Source organism: Halichoerus grypus, chromosome 5 (genome assembly GCF_964656455.1).
Source record: "Halichoerus grypus chromosome 5, mHalGry1.hap1.1, whole genome shotgun sequence".
NCBI lineage: Eukaryota > Metazoa > Chordata > Mammalia > Carnivora > Phocidae > Halichoerus > Halichoerus grypus.
In genome coordinates this window covers 129,926,215-129,944,604 of record NC_135716.1, presented here as the reverse complement: position 1 = coordinate 129,944,604, position 18,390 = coordinate 129,926,215, and the positions used below count along the sequence as shown (strand labels likewise).

The window sequence follows — 18,390 nt, the reverse complement described above, 5'->3', positions numbered from 1 at the left end:
GATATTTTCTCTCTCTCTCTCTCTTTCACACACGCACACACACACACACACACACACACACACACACACTAAGAGATGTTTTCATTGCAGGTTATATTTCAGAAATTTCTGGACAGATAATCTAGAAGGTGAGGGATTCATTGTATACTAGGTTTCCTGTAGTTTTCCTAACATAAATTTTGCTTTCCCCTAACTTGAGAAATTATATATTCTTTACCTAAAGTAATTCTATTGATGAAGTTACTAACATCTCTGCTTAGAATTATAGTCCTCTTACTATTATAGTCGAAAGCCTACAGGCCGTGGAAGGCAAAAATGACTTCATTTTAAATCAGTCCTTTCTTGTTTCTCTGGGACTGAAGAAAAATGTGAGAAAAGAGGCTAACAAACTGAGAATGAGGGAGGCTTGCAGAAAAACAAGAAGCATCACCAAAGACTGATGTCCTGCATCTTTGACGTTGCTGGTCAGGGAGTGGTTGATGTAGACACGGCCATTGGACCTATTAATCATAAAGCAAGCCCAATTCAGACCAGCGGCTAAAGTGTCAAGGCAGATCATCAGCCTGTGTTCTTCATCTCAGTGGTTGATTTTCAGACTTTTCTGATCTGCTGTAGCATTGAACACTGCTGACCAACCCTCTTCTTGAAGGAGTCTCCTCTTGTGCCTTCCATGACACTGATCTTCCTCTGGCATCTCTGTCCACACTGAATCCACAAGCTTCTACAGGGTGTTTCAACTCTTCTGCTCACTGCTGATTTTACTTGGATTTTGGTCCTTGCTCAGCTTTTTGCTATACATGACTGAAATGACCACTTCCATTCTGATAACTTCCAAATCACATCTCCATTCTGGACTTTACATCCAGCTACATACTGAACATTGCCTCTAATTGAGGCACTTTTCTTCTTTAAATCTCTAAAATTAAAGTCACTTTTCTTCTTTCAATCTCTGCCTTCTCCCCACATCCGAAAATACTAATCCTCTTCTCATGTTCTATCCTGGTTAATCTTATCCAACTAAATGTTGGGAGTTACCTGGATTCCTACAGTTCCTTTCTTATTCTCTCCACATTTGGTCATTAACTCCTCTCTCCTGATTTCTCTCTCCTCTCTCACCTCTGCCTCTCTTTTTTTGCAATTATCTTCTTGTCAGTCTAATACCTGGGTTGAGCCCTCACATTACCTAAGAATGTCTTTCAGAAAGAAAATCTGTTCATATCCTTCCTTCATTAAAAATCCTTCAATGGCTCTCCAAAACCAGAAGGATAAAGTCCAAGCTCATTTGCGGCCCTTCCTGTCTTAATTCTACCAATTTGTCCAGTCATCTCTCAATAGTCTCTTCTCCCACCTTTTACTCTAACCATATGAAGATACTACCATGTCTTCAAATGTATCAGATTGTTTCATACTGCCATGTCTTTATAGTAGCTGCTTCATATTAGAGTATTCCCACTCCCAACCCCTTTATCATTTCATACCCAGGCTCAATCCTATCATGTCCTTTGTTCAAGGGTCATCTCTACAGCTTACCCTCAGTCACTGGGACTGAGTTGATCATTCTCTCATTTGTGCCACTGTACACTGTGCTCATGATTGTTCTTGAATGAACTCTGCAAACTTCTGCCTTTGAAAATGACACAGTGGTGGCTAAAATGGTATTTCGAGTTGTATCTTAGTTATAATTCTCATAGTGATATTACCTACTCTGGGTGACAGTCCTTTGATAGCCCTCAAGACCAGATTAAGAGCCTCTTCTCTGCCTTAGTATGCTATTGTTCCTGTACTGCATCACAGTTCTCTGGTTCTTATCTCTCTCCTTTCATTCATCTGAGAACTCTCTGAGGATCGGTTTCCAGATCAATTAATTCTTTTCTTTTCAACATTGAGTACAGTGCTTTGTACATTGGAGGCAGTCAATATTTATATGATGAATGAAGGTTGGTATTGAATAAATTATTCAAGACTGAAAATAGAATAATTATTTTAGTTTTGCCTTCACTCTTTGAATCTCCTAGATGTCTGAACTTCTATGCAGCAAACATCATATTTAATCTGGAATTAGTACCACAAAGCCTGCTTCCTGCACTGACCAAGGATGAGGTTAAGTTACGAGCTAGAGTTGGGACATTATTTTAGATTCGCCTGCCTTCCCCCTGGCTTGCCAGGGACAGTTTACCATCTAAACCCGTAGTAAAGTGTTGGGCACCGGGTCAACAAATAAGGTCAGCCATCTATATATTGCTTTGTGAACTGAATGCTCTTAGAGGATATGATATAATAACAATGGCTAACATTTACTGTTTATTTTGTTCCAGGCTGAGTAATAAATGCTTTACATGCATCATCCCATTTAATTTTTATCCTATAGATGGGAGCTGGTATTGCCCTCATTTTATCAATGAATTTACTGAGGCTTTGGCATTTGCTTACTCATAAAGTCACACATAACTGATATGGAGTAAAACTGGGATTCAAACAAAGGCCTGCTTGACTCATTTTATGTGAAACACACACACACACACACACACACACACACACACACACACACCCCAAAGAATGTTGAATTCTTTTTTTTTTTTTTTTTTTGATGGTCTTAGTTATAGCAAAGCTCTAAATTATAGCTTCTTGCCTTCTGTCTTCTTGATGATCTAGGAAATGCAGGTTGTTACAAACCAGGAGTAGACTGTATCAGTCCAAAATCTATCCTAAGTAGTTATGGCTGGGGAGCTGATTCCGAATGGCTAAAGCTCTGTTAGAAAGCTATTATCAATCAGTTTGAGTGTTTGCTATGTATAAACACTATACTAGCAACTCACATTTCTGATAACCCTGTCTTTGAGTGTATGAACTATCAGGGATACAAACAACGAAAACATGGAAATTTTCTTATTCATGGCATGTTCCAAATATCACCATGTACACAAATGGCAGACTTTTTGGAGTCTATTTCTTTTCTCTTGGATAAGAAAATGGCCAAGCTAGCTTTACACACTCCCTTAACTATAGGAAGGGCTGATATTCAGCAATAGGTTTTTAACAGCTGGTCATAGGCCAATACTAGATCAGCTTAGGACTGGCTGCTAGTCTTGGATCAATTTAGAGGTTGAAGACTCTCCCATTCATAGACCTTGTGAAGAGCTGACAGAAGCTCTTCTCAAGTGACATAGTGCACTTTCCAGCTAGCATCACGTGGACTTCAAGAAAGCTGCCTTTCCCAATAATACAGTTTGTAGATTCACAATGCCTGTGTTGGATAACTGTACCATCCAAAGAGATTTAAAATGCCATAAAAACGTGTGTTTAAATGGCCCTGAGTCTCATTTTTGTGTAAGTTTTCAGTCAAACATTGAGCCCATTCATCTTTCATATACTTAAATTTGATATCTGGTATACGCTGTTTACATCTAAACACTTGTTTTAAAAAGTTTTATATGTTGAAGAATAGCACCCTAAATTATTAAAAAAAAAAGTTGATAAAAAACACAAGAAGGACAAATATGTTATATGTATAGGGTTTAGCTTTGGAAGAATATGTTGCAAATGATGCAATTTATCTTTCACTCCATTGATGCTTTTACATTCATAGTAAGAGGCAGGGAAATGTAAGAGTTAAAAACTTGGGCTCTGGAGCAAGACCTTAGGGATTCAGGGTTTTGCTTTGTCACTTATTAACCATTTGACTTTGGTCATACTTTTAATCTCTCTTCATCTTAGTTTCCTCATTTGTAAGAAGGAAATTATAGAATTTACCTCTTTGGATCACAGAATTAAATGAACAAATTCATATAAAGAGATTAGAATGATATCTGGTCTACAGTAAGCTCACAGTAAGTGTTACTTGTAATCCTCCTGCTATTGCCTTGCATATCTAGAGATCACAAATACATGTTTTACATCTAAAACCCAGTTCATTCATTTATTCATTAGCCATTTAATCACTTATTCAATGTTTAACAAATTCATTTATTCCCTAAAGATTTATTGATTACCTATTAAATAGCAAGCACCCTGCTTGGTGGTATGAGAGAGAACATAACGAATCAGGTATTGATCCTATATTCTTAACAAACATAATTTGGTGGAGAGAGATGAAAAGCATATACAGATAATTATTGTACAAAACCGATGCTCAGTGAACTAAGAGCTTCAAATGAGGTCATACAAGAATTCTGAATATATAGACATTTTTCAGACTTCTAGGGCTATGCTCATAATTACAGATAAGATTTGCATATTATGTCTTTGTTGACAAATTAATCAAATTGTGCTAGTATTTCATAGCACCTCTACATCCAGGAAGCCAGTGGCAAAGGGAGATGATTAGAGTCCATTCTGAAGACACCATGCTTAGAAGCCCTTTCAGCAGTGCATTATTTCCAAATGATTGTGTTAAGGTTGACAGAGCACCACAAACACTTAAGTAAGTGACATTTGTTCCTAATTTGTCACACTCATTAATGTTTCAGTTTCAAAAATCAGAATGTGTTTTAGAAATTTAAATAGCAAAAAGTTAATGTGTTATTAAGCTTTAAATTTTTCTTTACTTTGTCTTTTTAATTCATTTATTCTTTCAGGTTCTTGAATATTTAAATCATTTAAAATATTAATAGTATATCAAAGAAGTATCAATATTTATATTAAATTGGAATTCACACTGCTCTGTAATATTTTTAATGGTTTATATTATTCATAATTACACTAAATAAATCATCCTCATGGAAGAAACTTAAGCAAGTTTATTATACTATGGCTATTGCATGGCAAGCAGTGTTTTTCAGAGTGGGGGTATTAAGAAATATTAAGTAATATTAAGCTGGAATAATAAGTGATGTGTTGTTTTTAAAGTGTATAGAGAGCAAATCCTTTTCAAGTGATTATTTTCTATTAACAACTAATATATTTTATTTAACATCAGAAGTACTTAAATTGTGGTAATTCCAAGTTCATAAATCATGAAACTTCTTATAATATATTTTTAAGTAGTAGAAGTATTATACATCCCATCCTTCTGCAAAATGGAAGTGATCATGTCTGTAATGAATTACACAATATTCGCATTTTTCAGAAACAGCTTAACATCACAGGATGATAACATAAAGATATGTATGTCAGCTTACTATAAAAATATTAACTATAAAAGATAAGGATGCTTCAGATAACTTTGTGGAACTGAAAAGACAGTATATACTGCCTAATCTTTGAACATTTTGAGAAATACTCCACTTCAAAATTAGGACTATTTTATGGTTATGAAAATGTGTTGTTTATTCAGCTCCTAAAAAGCACTAAGAGTAATTGTAAGAGAAAACATCAGCTTAGGTTTCACTCCCTTCAACTAATCCTCATGTTTGTTCTTCCTTTTTCATTTCTAGACCTTAGGAACCAAGATATATTAGAAATATAGTATTTATTTTAGCAAAACCTTAAGCTGCATTTCAAATACAGTTTTGAGTAAAAACATCTATATGGATAAAATACTCTGCCCATGATCATTTACTTACTCTTTCATTTTACATATGGCATGTGAAATTCTCACTATTCCAAGATGAATGTCTAAAGAAAACCAACCAAGAGTAAATTCAGCCAAAATTAACCTATGCTTCGGGATAATGTAACACATTTTTAAAAACAAAACAAAACAAAAAAACCAAAAGCCCACCAAACCATCTTCAGTCAGAAGACATTTTTCAGTGGGTCCTATTATTTAGGTAATTTTTCCCTTTTCTCAGCTCTAAGATATCTTTCTAAACACATGTAGACTTCAATAGGGATTCAAAAATTCTCAAACACCCATACCATTTAGGGGCCAAGTCTCCTCTGTGTAAGGGATGTGTCACATCAGGCTGAGTTCTAAAATGAACATACGCCATTCTCAGGTTTTATCTCTGCTGATGGTCAGGAGCCAAGGGGCCCCCGGGAGCATTTTGGCAATACTGTGTTACTTACGGTTGAGAGGCAGGCTCGCATTGGTTGTGCCGAGCTTGTTGGCAGCCACACAAGTATAGTTGCCGAAGTGCTCTTGGGTCACATTGGTAACAGTGAGAATGGATCTTGTGCTAAAGTTTTGAATAATGATTCCTTGTTGGCCATTGAAGAGCCTAGAAGACAAAATAAACTCTAGGTAAACAGGCATCGTGAATACCATTTTTAGTTTTAGCTTCATCGGGGTTGTCATGGCAACCCATAGACAGTTTTGTCCACACTCATGTTAGCATATAATGTGATAATATAATGCAATTATATTTTCCTTACGTTAGTAGATATCGGGGAGGAGAAGCTGTTTGACAGCTGTAGATTGTTACTATGGGATGATTTGTGCTCTACAACAAGCTAAATTTAGATTTCCACATGTCCTGTTCATACACTGATTTGTATTTTAGAAAACTAAGCACACTACAGCAATGGCATCTCATCTGTTAAGTTGAGAACGAGTAAAGCAAATTAAATATAATGATTTTATCAAAAACACACAAACTGATGGCTTCTGAAAAGTTGGCTAGGATATGTCTAGGCCATTTCAGATGATATTATTGAATAACCCCCATGAAAGTTAACCCCACAACTGTGATAAGATGGTTCTGAGTCTGGGATCAACACCACTTCGCAGCAGCTACTTAAGGCCCAGACAGGTGACTTGCTGTTAAACCCAGAAAAAACGCAGCGGCCTAGCATTGAGAAGAGCATTTCAAGTGGTCTCATCTTAGCCACATATTAGGAATGCAGCTGGGAAAGTTCTCTAACCTTTCTGGGCCTCAATATAAAATTCAATTTTCCCTGATTCCACCCTGACTACCCAACAATCTCTCTCCGGGCTTACCAGAAGAGGTCTCACTCTCCAATAGACTGGCAGAGTGTCTCTGTTCTCAGGGCTTGCCATGCCCACTCCTGCTTCACTCTTTTCCAGATCTGCATCCAATGCTCATATGCTCCTTGTATCTCTTGATAGCTGGATCCTTCCCTCCTCACTAAGGTTTGATCTGTGTCCTATCTCGCCCACTCTAATGCTCCTTAAATGACTCTTCCTTCTCTCTCTCTGTCTCTCTGCATGTTTCTCTCTAAATTGTTGTGGGATTTCGGGGCGCCTGGGTGGCTCAGTTGTTAAGCATCTGCCTTCAGCTCAGGTCATGATCCCAGGGTCCTGGGATCGAGCCCCACATCGGGCTCCCTGCTCCGCGGGAAGCCTGCTTCTCCCTCTCCCACTCCCCCTGCTTGTGTTCCCTCTCTCGCTGTATCTCTCTCTGTCAAATAAATAAAATCTTTAAAAAAAAAAAAAAATAAATAAATAAATTGTTGTGGGATTTCTAAAACCAAAGTCACATTCTTGCATTGTTCTCTGTAGCCGTTTCCGGGCACACGGGTCTTTTCAACCCAAATAAATTGAATTGCTTTAAATTCCTCAAAAGGCAAGGCCATATGAACATACTTTATTTTATATTTGAGTCCTGCATAGCACTCAATAGTACAAAAAAATAGTTCGGGGTGCCTGGGTGGCTCAGTCAGTTAAGGATCTGCCTTTGGCTCAGTTCATGATCCCGGGGTCCTGGGACTGAGCCCGTCGGGCTCTCTATTCAGTGGGGAGTCTGCTTCTCCCTCTCTCTCTGCCCCTCCCCTGCTGTGCTCTCTCTCTTGCTCTCTCTCTCTCATATACATAAAATCTTTAAAAAAAAAAAAGCAAATAGTTCTTAGATCAACAGAGTTGGGGTGACATCCCCACAACACAGGGATTGGTAAGCCCTCTCAAGAAATTCTCTTTCTAAATACAAATTCTGAAATAATGAGGATGCCAACCAGATGATAACGTCTCCCTAACTAACCCCAAAGTTTAGGATGAAAAGATGTGCTGATCACAATATGGGCTATATAAGCTCATAGCCCAAATGGTGTGGTATTTTTTCTTTCTTAATATGTTCAAGTTTTAGTACTAAATATTTCTTTAATCATGAAGATGCTAATAAATGGCATTCCCCTGAGAGTTTAGGTTGAACTCCTTTGCATTCAGATGCATGTGACTTGCATCTGAATTTAGATAAAATATACTGTAGTTACATGCAGATTAAGGTAAGCAGCCATGCTTGATTACCCTGGGAATTACTTATATTTCATGTAATAGCTGAATTTGACTTATCCAAAACTCAAACTTTAATCAGATTAATAAAACTTTGAGTTAAATAAACATTGAAAAACTTTAACTTGAGCAATAAACCTAATGATCTGCAACTCTGACACAAGAAAATAGGGCATAAAATATCAAGGATATGCCAGTTTTTACTCCCGTCTCATATTGCAAATCTATCAACATTTATGCCAAAATACCATCCTGATTATTGCATATTTTCCTACATCACATTAATAACTTAATTTTTAACCAATTAGTATACACTATGCATAAAAATCCACAGCTTCATTGTCCAGAGGTCTTTGGCATTATGGCTCAAATCTATCTGCCCATGTCTACGCTTTGGACACATTCTCCAGAGGACTCAGCAACATCCTGGATTACTAAATCCCTACTGTGCCCCACCTACCAAAACTGAGATTCATTTTGGTCCTAAAGAACGAAGAAGAAATTAGTCAGGGTCTTCATTTGGCTAGACTCTGGGGAGAAAATCTCAAGAGAGAAGAGTCAGTAACTTGACAGCATTATTTGCTTATGTTCCTTTAGGCTGTCTTTCTAGTTGGCTTCTAATTCTCTGCCCTTCAATGTGTCTAAAGGCAAAGCCCCAGATGTTGCTAAGTCATGCAGCATATCCACACTCTGTATGTGTAGACCCATTCTTGGCCTCTGGCCAGCGCTGCTGTGTGCATCCTTACCAGAGGGGCACGTCCGTGGGACAGCAGGAGTAAATACTCCTGCTGCTCCCCCTAGCCTGGCAAGTGATGATGGCCAATAAAAAAGAAAAGTTATCTTCCTTGGGGGGATGTACTTCCCTTTGAAGGAAGCTACCTTTCTGAGATTACTGGAGAAGTCCTAAACTTACTTTCTTCTGGAGTTGGGAGTTTTCAAAATGCTGGCTCCTCAAATACCCTGTAAGAACCTATCTTTACCCAGTAGATGGCTGAGACAGACTTTCCAAAGCTGAACTTGAGGGAGAATGACTTCTGAGATGTTATATATCTCTGGAGGTGTACTTCTGTGATTTTCCTGCAGGAATCCTGAGGGTACATGGGGCGAGGGGCTTTCTCAGCTATTCAGATCAATTCTGAAAATTGTCATTGCTACAAAGATGAGTCCTATGCTTAGGTGATTAGGGACTTGGCTGGGCAACACATGTCTTTGAAGATCTTTGGAGGCCCTTCAGAAGGTCGAAGCTGAAGAGAAGGATCAATCAGACAAACAGGTGTTTGCAATTGAGTTTATCTTAGTCACAATGGGGACCCTGTTAAGATGAATACTTCTACCTTTAGTTACTGGATATAGAAATTTGAACCACATTTATAAGTCCCATCATGTCTGTCCCTAATGTAATTTCAATCTTTGACTAAAAACAAATTAAAAAAAAGAGCTCTTTAATTAATGGTATTGTTTTTTCTTTATGAAAGAGTTTTATTCAAAAATTGCTGGATATAGTTATATTTTCTGTAAAGAGAATCATTTTTTTATCAATAAAAACATATATTTGATAAATTAAATTGTTATTCTGTGTTAAAGAAAATTCTTGATAGCTTTCAAACATGCACATATCAGCCTATTAACAGAAGGACCCTGGCCCCACTGAATTCTTCTTTTTCTTTTTTTTTTTAAGATTTTATTTGTTTGACAGAGAGAAAGAGCACAAGCAGGCAGAGTGGCAGGGAGAGGGAGAGAGAGAAGCGGGCTTCCCGTCCAGCAGGGAGCCCGATGTGGAATTTGATCCCAGGACCCTGAGATCATGACCTGAGCCGAATGCAGACACTTAACCAACTGAGCCACCCAGGCGCCCAGAATTTTTCATATCCGTCCCAGACTTGTTTGAAACCAGACTTCCTTAAATCAGTGATGTGAAATCTTAAGTGACAACTCAAGCAATAGTTCACAATACACCTTGCAATAAAACCAGAGAACTAAATCCAGAATATTACCTTATTTGGAGTTCTCTCCTTTCCCTAAATACTTAAGTCTTTCAAGTTCTAAGAGAATCATTCTTGTATTGACTTAAATTACAGAATAAGAGATATTGTCTTATAGTCCCTCCCCCCAAAAAGAGAGAAAACAATTCTGTTGAATTAGTGGTTAAATACAGTATTCCTTCCCTCAGAAGTAGATCAGCAGCATTTGGTGCTTGTCTAGAAATTCCTGAGCATTTTTATTTTTTGCATTTTTACCTTTCAGTGGACCCTATGGCTATAAGACCCTTCCATTACTGTGGACCTTGCTGGTCTCTACCCTCTACCACCTATGGTGGTTTGTTCCATACCACTCAGATCAGAATGTTTGTGTCCTCCCCAAATTCATATTTCAAAAACCTAAGCCCCAAAAGTGATGGTATTGGTGGGTGGGGCCTTTGGAAGGTGCTTAAAAATCATGAATGTGAAACCATGACGAATGGGATTAGTGCCTTAGTAGAGGCTCCAGAGAGCTCCCATAGCCTCTTCTGTCATGTAAAGATACAATAAGATGTCTGTGACCCAGAAGAGGACCCTCCCCAGACCATGCTCGCTCCCTGATCTTGGACTTCTAGCCTCCAGAACTATGAGATAACTTTCTGTTGTTTATAAGCTACCTAATCTGCGGTATTTTGTTATAGCAGCCTAGATGGACAAAGACACATACTGAGGACAATTGCCCTCACTTTTCTTCCTTCTGCCTGTCATTAATGCATCATAAATCTGTGAATTGCAGGCTATCTGCCCTGCCAGTAGATGATGCAGGCAACTCATAAATAACACAGCCTGACCAACTAAGTAGTTCTGAATTAGAATAGGCTCTTATATTTTCAAGTGTCATTCAGAAAGAAGTACCACATAGGAAGCATGCTAATAACTAAGGATACTTATATATTGGACTCACGAAATGTTCATGAAATTTACAATCATAGCCTCTCTCGGACAGTAACTAGGATGAACGGAAGAGTCCACTGCAACATCCAACAGCAAAACTGACCACAAAGCCACTGGCACTGATTGTTAAGATTGCAAAAATAAACAGCTATACCAGACCTCATTCATTTTATTTATAAATCGAGTCTCATGACACATTTTGGGACTACTGTTTACTATCTGCCTTTCCAGGTCAGGAATAACAATAAATATTCTGGAGAAACAAGCTTTCAAGTGCAAATAGTCACTGAAATACTTCATTGCTAATATAGGAAACATACATAAGCGTATCAGACAACAACATTTAAAATATTAATTTGAAATAGGAGTGGGAGAGGTGTTCTCAAATGATAATAGATCTTTTATCAGACTAGAATTAAAGGAAATATGCTAATAATATATCATGTTATATAACTGGATAAGATTATTATGTTCTTATTAACTGATCTTTGGGTGGTAGCACAGCAGAGATGGAAGATAATAGGGGATAGAAGGTAGTTTGTGAATCATAAGAATTATATAAGAAAAGGAATGTTACTTCTAACAATGGATTGCAGGTTTCTCAATTCCAAGAGGTGGTATGAGCTAAGGATACAACTCAAAAAGAAAAGCTTCAGAAAAAGTCATGGTTGATGGTAAAAACATCACAAGTGATATGGTATTAATGGAAATGAAGTTTTATTTGGTCATCAAATGATGATTAAATACCTCCCATGCTGAAGGCACTGATTTAAGAACCAAAGGTGGGGGGAAAAGACAAATAGGACACATTTCTATCTAAGGACCTTGGCTACACTTAAAAATGTGAAGATGACACTGAGGTGGCATATAGGTCCTTGTACAACACATCTCAATGCCTCTCTCAATGACAGTATTTTAGCTTACATATATTTTGGCTCTGAATCATGGCTGTATTTCTAGTCTTTATAATGTAAGCAGGAGTGTTTTATGTATGTGGAAAATGTTAGCTGTTCTCAACATACTTATGACTGAAGTAATCTAACATTAAAGAATTTCAATGTTGTACAAAAAAGTTTGATGTGCAGTTTGTGGGAAACTGACATTCAGAAAACATTTAAGCATTTTCAAATGTATGTCAACTAATCTTCATAGCAACCCTCAGAGGTAAACATTACTAGTCCCATTTTACAGATGAGAAGAAAAAAGAAGTTTAGAAAAATTAAGTTAATTTATCTTCTATCATCTGGTAAGTAGTAGAACTGACATGCAAATCCAGAACTTCTGACTCATGGTATTGTCCCAAGTAGCAACTGGTATTTAAATCATTAAGTAGAAACCAGGATACTGTATTTAATTTTGGAAAGACATGGCAGAAGTCATGAGTGGTTTAAGAAAATTAAGTCAAGCCAGGGAATAGAACCAGTGGAGCTAAATAACCAAATAATATGTGGTATATGCACCAGGAAAGCCTGATCCAACCTGTGGGGTGAATCTAATGGGATAGAAAGTAAAAAAATAGTAGGGTTCACTTCAGCCAGCTATTTGCAGATTCCCTGGACCAGAGGCCTCTTAACTATCTATGTGAGGCTTACCCATGCCCCATCAGTCTCTTACAGCAGCTGTCTTTTGCTCCCAATGGAGTCACTCTTTCAGGCTACTCACAGTCCCAAGATGAGAGGCAGAAAATGGTCTCTTGCCCTGTTTCCTCCTCAAACTACATGCCAGACAACACATACCTTCAGCATTGATTATTGTTTGTTTTTCTTCCCCTAGGTTCACTAAATATTTGGGTTGTAGTAAATCTCTCTCCATAACGTATCTGTGGAATATAGTCAAGGATGGCAGAAAAAAACCATAACCTAGACGAGTGGCAAGAATGCAATAATTTTAAATAAGTTCAAAATTGTCTCTAAAGTTCAAGTCCCAGTGATGTTATGGAGTTAGTCCTTTCTGAGTTGGTCAAATCATCAGCACATCAAAAACTTCTCTTTACCCCACCATTTCAGGTACAAGTTTTCATAAATTTACATGACTTTTGATTACTGTCCATATTCCCCATTAGCATGCAACTCCATCAGGGCAAGCTTCCTAGTTTTTGCTATTCATTATATTCTAAGCGTGGAGCATAATGTTGGGTATTTAATAGGTGTACGTTAAGTAGTTATTGAATGCTTGACTGAATGAATTATGTTTTCACATTTTTGTATTGCTTAGTTTTTTCATCTGGGAAATGGAAAAACTGAAGCCAATCTCAAAGTGTTGACATAAGAATGGTTTTTAAATATATAAAATGTAGTATCTATACACACACACATAAATGCAGTAGGCACTAGAAATATGATAGGTGTTATTATTGTTCAATGATAGGGTCTGTTTCTTGACAGAACAAATACATTTCCTCTCAGATGGCAGCCAAATATTAAATATTGAAAATACAGGAAATTATTTTTAAAGGAAAGATCTGCGAGAGTGACTGAAAAGATCATAGCATCATGATTTCAAGATGTGCCAAACTCAGTCTCAATTACATGTGTATTATTAATTTCATCTAGGTTTTTCACAGATGTGCAGGGTAAATAAAAAAAAAATAAAAGTAAAAAGAAGGAGGAGGAAGAACTGCTAGATACCAGAGAGAAATGAAAACTGATGTGAACGTGCTGCTATAGCAACATACTGGTTTACTGTGTTGCTTGGTACTTAAGGCTTGAATACAACATGATATCATTTATTCCTGGGAACAGACTGAAGAATATCGTGCATCAATGTCTCAGCCCCAAGGGGTATCTATCTTTAGTTGCACATTTGAATAAATTAATGTATTATAATATATTAGGACATTTTAATGATTTTAGACTTTACTAAGCTATTTAAAATGTATGTCTTGTTTACTTTATCAATTTTAATGAAATTAATAATTTTAGATTAGAGACCTTTGGGCTGCCTTACTTGTGACAATTTGATTCACACAGGGAGGATATTGCCTTTAACTTTACATCAAGTAAACAAAGGCTATAGTGCAGGTGTCAGTCCTCCTCTGACTGCAGCGAGTCTTGTATCCCTGACAACCTGGCCTATGACTAGATTTTTCCCCTCTGCTTGAACTGCTTTTCTAATATCAATGTGCCCATTTTAATGTCAAATTTCCTCCCATAATATACCAACACAACCATTTTGCAGAGATCATATTCACCAAAAAGAAATCCTGGAGAGTCAGAACCGAGCAACAGAAACCAGCTTCTGTTTTGCAATTAGGTGTTGGGTTTACCGTGTCCTGCAATCTAAGGCTACAGATGAATTTTGTACTAATATTTTCTTCTCAATTTGAAAATGTATTAAAATGAGAATGGTTCTCCTTCATCATGGTTAAAAGGCCACAACTCATTCTTGCAACAGAATGTATTTCAAACACCATGTTAGATGCTGGGAACACAATGGCGAACAGGGCAAAGCCCTCATTCTCAGGTAGATTATAGATTAGGAGGAGAGAGACCAGTAAACAAGTTGAGTATCATGTAAAAAGTGCTTTTATAGAGGTAAGCACATGGGAGTATATCTGGAGAGACTCCTTTCCAAGCAGAAATGGGTCTGGGTAGTTTACTGAGAGAAGGTGATATCTGTATTGAGACTAAAGGACCAATGGAAGGCAGCCAGCCAAAGGTAGCCAGGATGGGTGTGTGTGTGTGGAAGGGGTTTATAAGCAAAATGGCCAACATATGAAAAGCCCTTAAAGATAGAGACCATGTCACAGTTTGTGAACTAAGATATTTTAGGCAGTTATAACCCTATTGTGGGATGGTAGAAAGGCAAGATAGCCAGAGAGGTAAACAGGGGCAGGAACATGAAGGCCTCCCATGCCATACTGTGATTTTAGGACTTTCATCTAGGGACATTCAAGAATCCTTGAAGGGATTTAAGTAGAAAGTGATGAGATCAGATATTTATTCTGGAAATATTGCTATGAATTTTAAGAATACAACTGAAATCCAGCTGTCTATTGGTGGACTGTGTATGCAGTATCAACACCTTCATTTCAGTATGTTCTAAACCAAACTCAGTACAATCTCCCCCAAATCTCTTTTCCTATGTTCCCAGCTTCAGTTAATGACTTCACCATTCACCTTATTACTGAGCTGGAAAACTTAAAATTATCTTCAAATAGTCCTTTCCTTGTATCTAATCAATCACTGAAATATATAAATACTAACTTTTCCCTCTCTTGCTTTTTTTAAAAAGACTTATTTATTTATTTGAGAGAGAGAGAGAGAGAGATTGCACGGTGGGAGGGGCAGAGGGAGAGAGAGAATCTGAAGTAGACTGAGCATTGAGTGCTCAGAGCCTGACACACAGCTGGGTCTCACGATCCTGAGAACAGGACCTGAGCTGAAACCAAGAGTCGGATGCTTAACCAACTGCATCATCCAGGGGCCCCTCCTCTCTTGCTTTTTAATTGCACAACTAATACCCTAGTTTAAACCATATTTTGTATCTTTCCCATCCCAACTACTCTGAGAAACATTTTATGAAAACAGGGATGCATACTTCTACTATCCTTGAAAAGTCCTTCAGTGGCTTCCCAAAACCTATAGAATCAAGTCTAAATGTATTATCATGATATTTAAAATGCTCCAAGTCTTGCCCTAACATGCATTTCTAACCCTACCTCCTATTACACCTGATTTCACATCCTGTACCTCAAGGCATAAAAAAGAACCCTCTCCACACAATGCTTACATTACATTGACCACGTTCTTTTCTTGCTTATGATTATTCTTGACTTCTTGCAATGTTTGGAAATACTGTTCATTGGTATGAAGCATAAAAGCTACCTTTTCCCTGAAATATTTGTTAATGCTCTGATTTGAGTTGAATGGACCCCTGTTGTGCACTTTCAAGGACTTAATTTAGGGCTCCCTTATGATCTTCTTACTTGGCCCTTATTTCATTTTGGTGATTTTTATGACAAACTATAAGCTCCAAATCAGGGAATGCAAACTGGACTAGCCCGCTTTCAATTTTGATTGGTCCAAAGTTTTAAATATAATATTTTGTATGTATGTCTTACATGGACATGTGTTTTCCATTTCCCAGTAGTTGAAATGCTCTCGCTTATTTCATATATTTACCTTTACCTCTTCCCTGGCCTGGGATGATAAAGACCTCAGAGGGGTAACAAAACTGTACAGACAAGACTTAGGTTATTAAAAAAAAAAAAAAAAAAAGAGGGGCGCCTGGGTGGCTCAGTCGTTAAGTGTCTGACTTTGGCTCAGGTCATGATCCCAGGGTCCTGGGATCGAGCCCCGCATCGGGCTCCCTGCTTGCTGGGAAGCCTACTTCTCCCTCTCCCACTCCCCCTGCTTGTGTTCCTGCTCTCCCTATCTCTCTTTCTCTCTGTGTCAAATAAATAAATAAAATCTTTAAAAAAAAAAAAAGAAAAGAAAAGTGAAATATCATCAGAAAAGAAGTTTCTTCAATGCACGAACTTAATTTGTTCTCAGTCTTTTCCAATTATGTCACAGTTAAATGCCCAATGCATATTTGTTGAATGAATACATAAAATCTCAGGTCAGGAAGGAAGATTATTTTTAACATGGGATGGTAATGGGTTATTTCCAGTACCCTTCTAAGTCAAAATATGTAACTGCTTAATCTCTTAAGATAAGAGAGAGAGAAAAAAGTGGGTAGAGAAAGAGAAAGAGAGAGAAAGAGAGGGAGAGAGAATGAATTAACTTATTTCTAGTCTCTTCTGAATAATCAAAGTTGTATAAAATCTAGAAGAGGGATATCTTGACACAAGACTCAGGAAATTATGGGTTGGTTTTGTTTTTGTTTTTAAAAATCACTTTGTTGAGGAATAATATATACAACTCAATGAGTTTGGGGTAAGTATACACCTGTGAAACCATCACTACCAAGTCCATAAATATATCCATCACCTATCAAGGTTGCCTTGGAATTAGATTTTATTTCCCATTCTGTACTTCCCTTCAACAAGTCATTTTACCTTTATGAGATAGAGTTTTTTCCCTTAGGTATAATCTAGTTAGAATTGTATGGGGCACCTGGGTGGCCAGTCAGTTAAGCATCCAACTCTTGATTTCATCTCAGGTCATGATCTCAGGGTGATGAGATCGAGCCCCGCAGGGGGCTGCTTAAGATTCTCTCTCTCTTCCTCTCCCTCTGCCCCTCATGCATGTGCTCTCTCTTTCCCTCTCTTGCTCTACAATAAAATTAAATTAAAAAAAATCTAGTAAGAATTGTGTGAGGAATGGGTAAGATAGTATACAGTGAGTTATATGTGTTATAAAATTACAAAGTCGGTAGGTAGGGTAAAATTTTCCTGTCATTAAAATTGCCCTTGAAAATTCCTTAAAATTCCTTATTTTAAACTAACATACTTTACAAGAGTCTCCAAAATGGAGGGCAGGTACTCCAAATTGGGTATAAAGTGATCTGTTGGAAAATAATAGAATGAAAAGAAAATAATAGAATGCCCATTTATGTTATAATTGTATCTCATCTTTTAAATTTTATCTGTTATAGGTCATTTAATGTTTGCAAAATATTAGTTCAAAAGTGCATATACACAGTTTACAAATAAGTATTCATATACTGATAGTTTTTCCTAAGTTTTAAATTTTACTCATAGGGATATATATTTCAAAAATGTTGTGGATCACTGCTTTACATCACTGATCTACCTACCAAGTAGGTACCATTACAAGATGGCAGTGCCATCTTCACAAAATGTTACAAAGCCCATGTTTTTGTAATACTTACTTAAACATTAGTCCATTAAAATTTATTTTATGTTTTTGGTCTTAATCCTAAATAAATATACCCTTTTCAAGACATAGATTAACTTAATTTCATGTCATCAAAGATATTACTTGCTTAGTAGTACTTTGCCTATTCTGAAAATGCCCTTCACTGGATATAAGGAGTCTCTTTCTATTATCAAGAAAAAAAAAGTTTAAATTTTTGGTTTTTTATATAATTGAACTCTAAACTCTGATTTTCCCAAAAATAAAATGCATATGGAATAAAATTAAGTCTGTGAGCACTGTCCCTATCAGGTATGCTAAAAGAGCCTGTAGTGTTAAAAAAATAACCATTTTACACCAAAGGATAATATTTTAATAACAAGTATATAACTTTAGTCATTCTCATGATGCTTATCAAAACAGTGTAATAAACTAAAGGTCAAATGGCTAATATTTCTAATGTAAAAAAATAGTTTTTTTTTTTTTTTATTGTCATCCATTATGGAAGCCTATCTTTGAAGATAGTATCTGATGATTCCTTTTTTTTTTTAAGATTTTTATCTATTTATTTGAGAGAGAGAGAGAGAGAGACAGAGACAGAGACAGCACAAGCAGGGCGAGAGGCTGGGGAGAGGGAGAAGCAGACTCCCGC

General features: G+C 37.1%; 1 protein-coding gene across 1 annotated transcript in view; it reads right to left on the bottom strand.

The window, feature by feature from the left end:
• The window catches only part of NEGR1 (neuronal growth regulator 1), an 830,730-nt gene that overhangs the window by 169,642 nt on the left and 642,698 nt on the right, over positions 1–18,390 (bottom strand). The window contains exon 6 of the mRNA XM_078072906.1: positions 5,947–6,098. Coding sequence (XP_077929032.1) covers positions 5,947–6,098 — 152 coding nt within the window. The remainder of the gene's footprint in view (positions 1–5,946; positions 6,099–18,390) is intronic.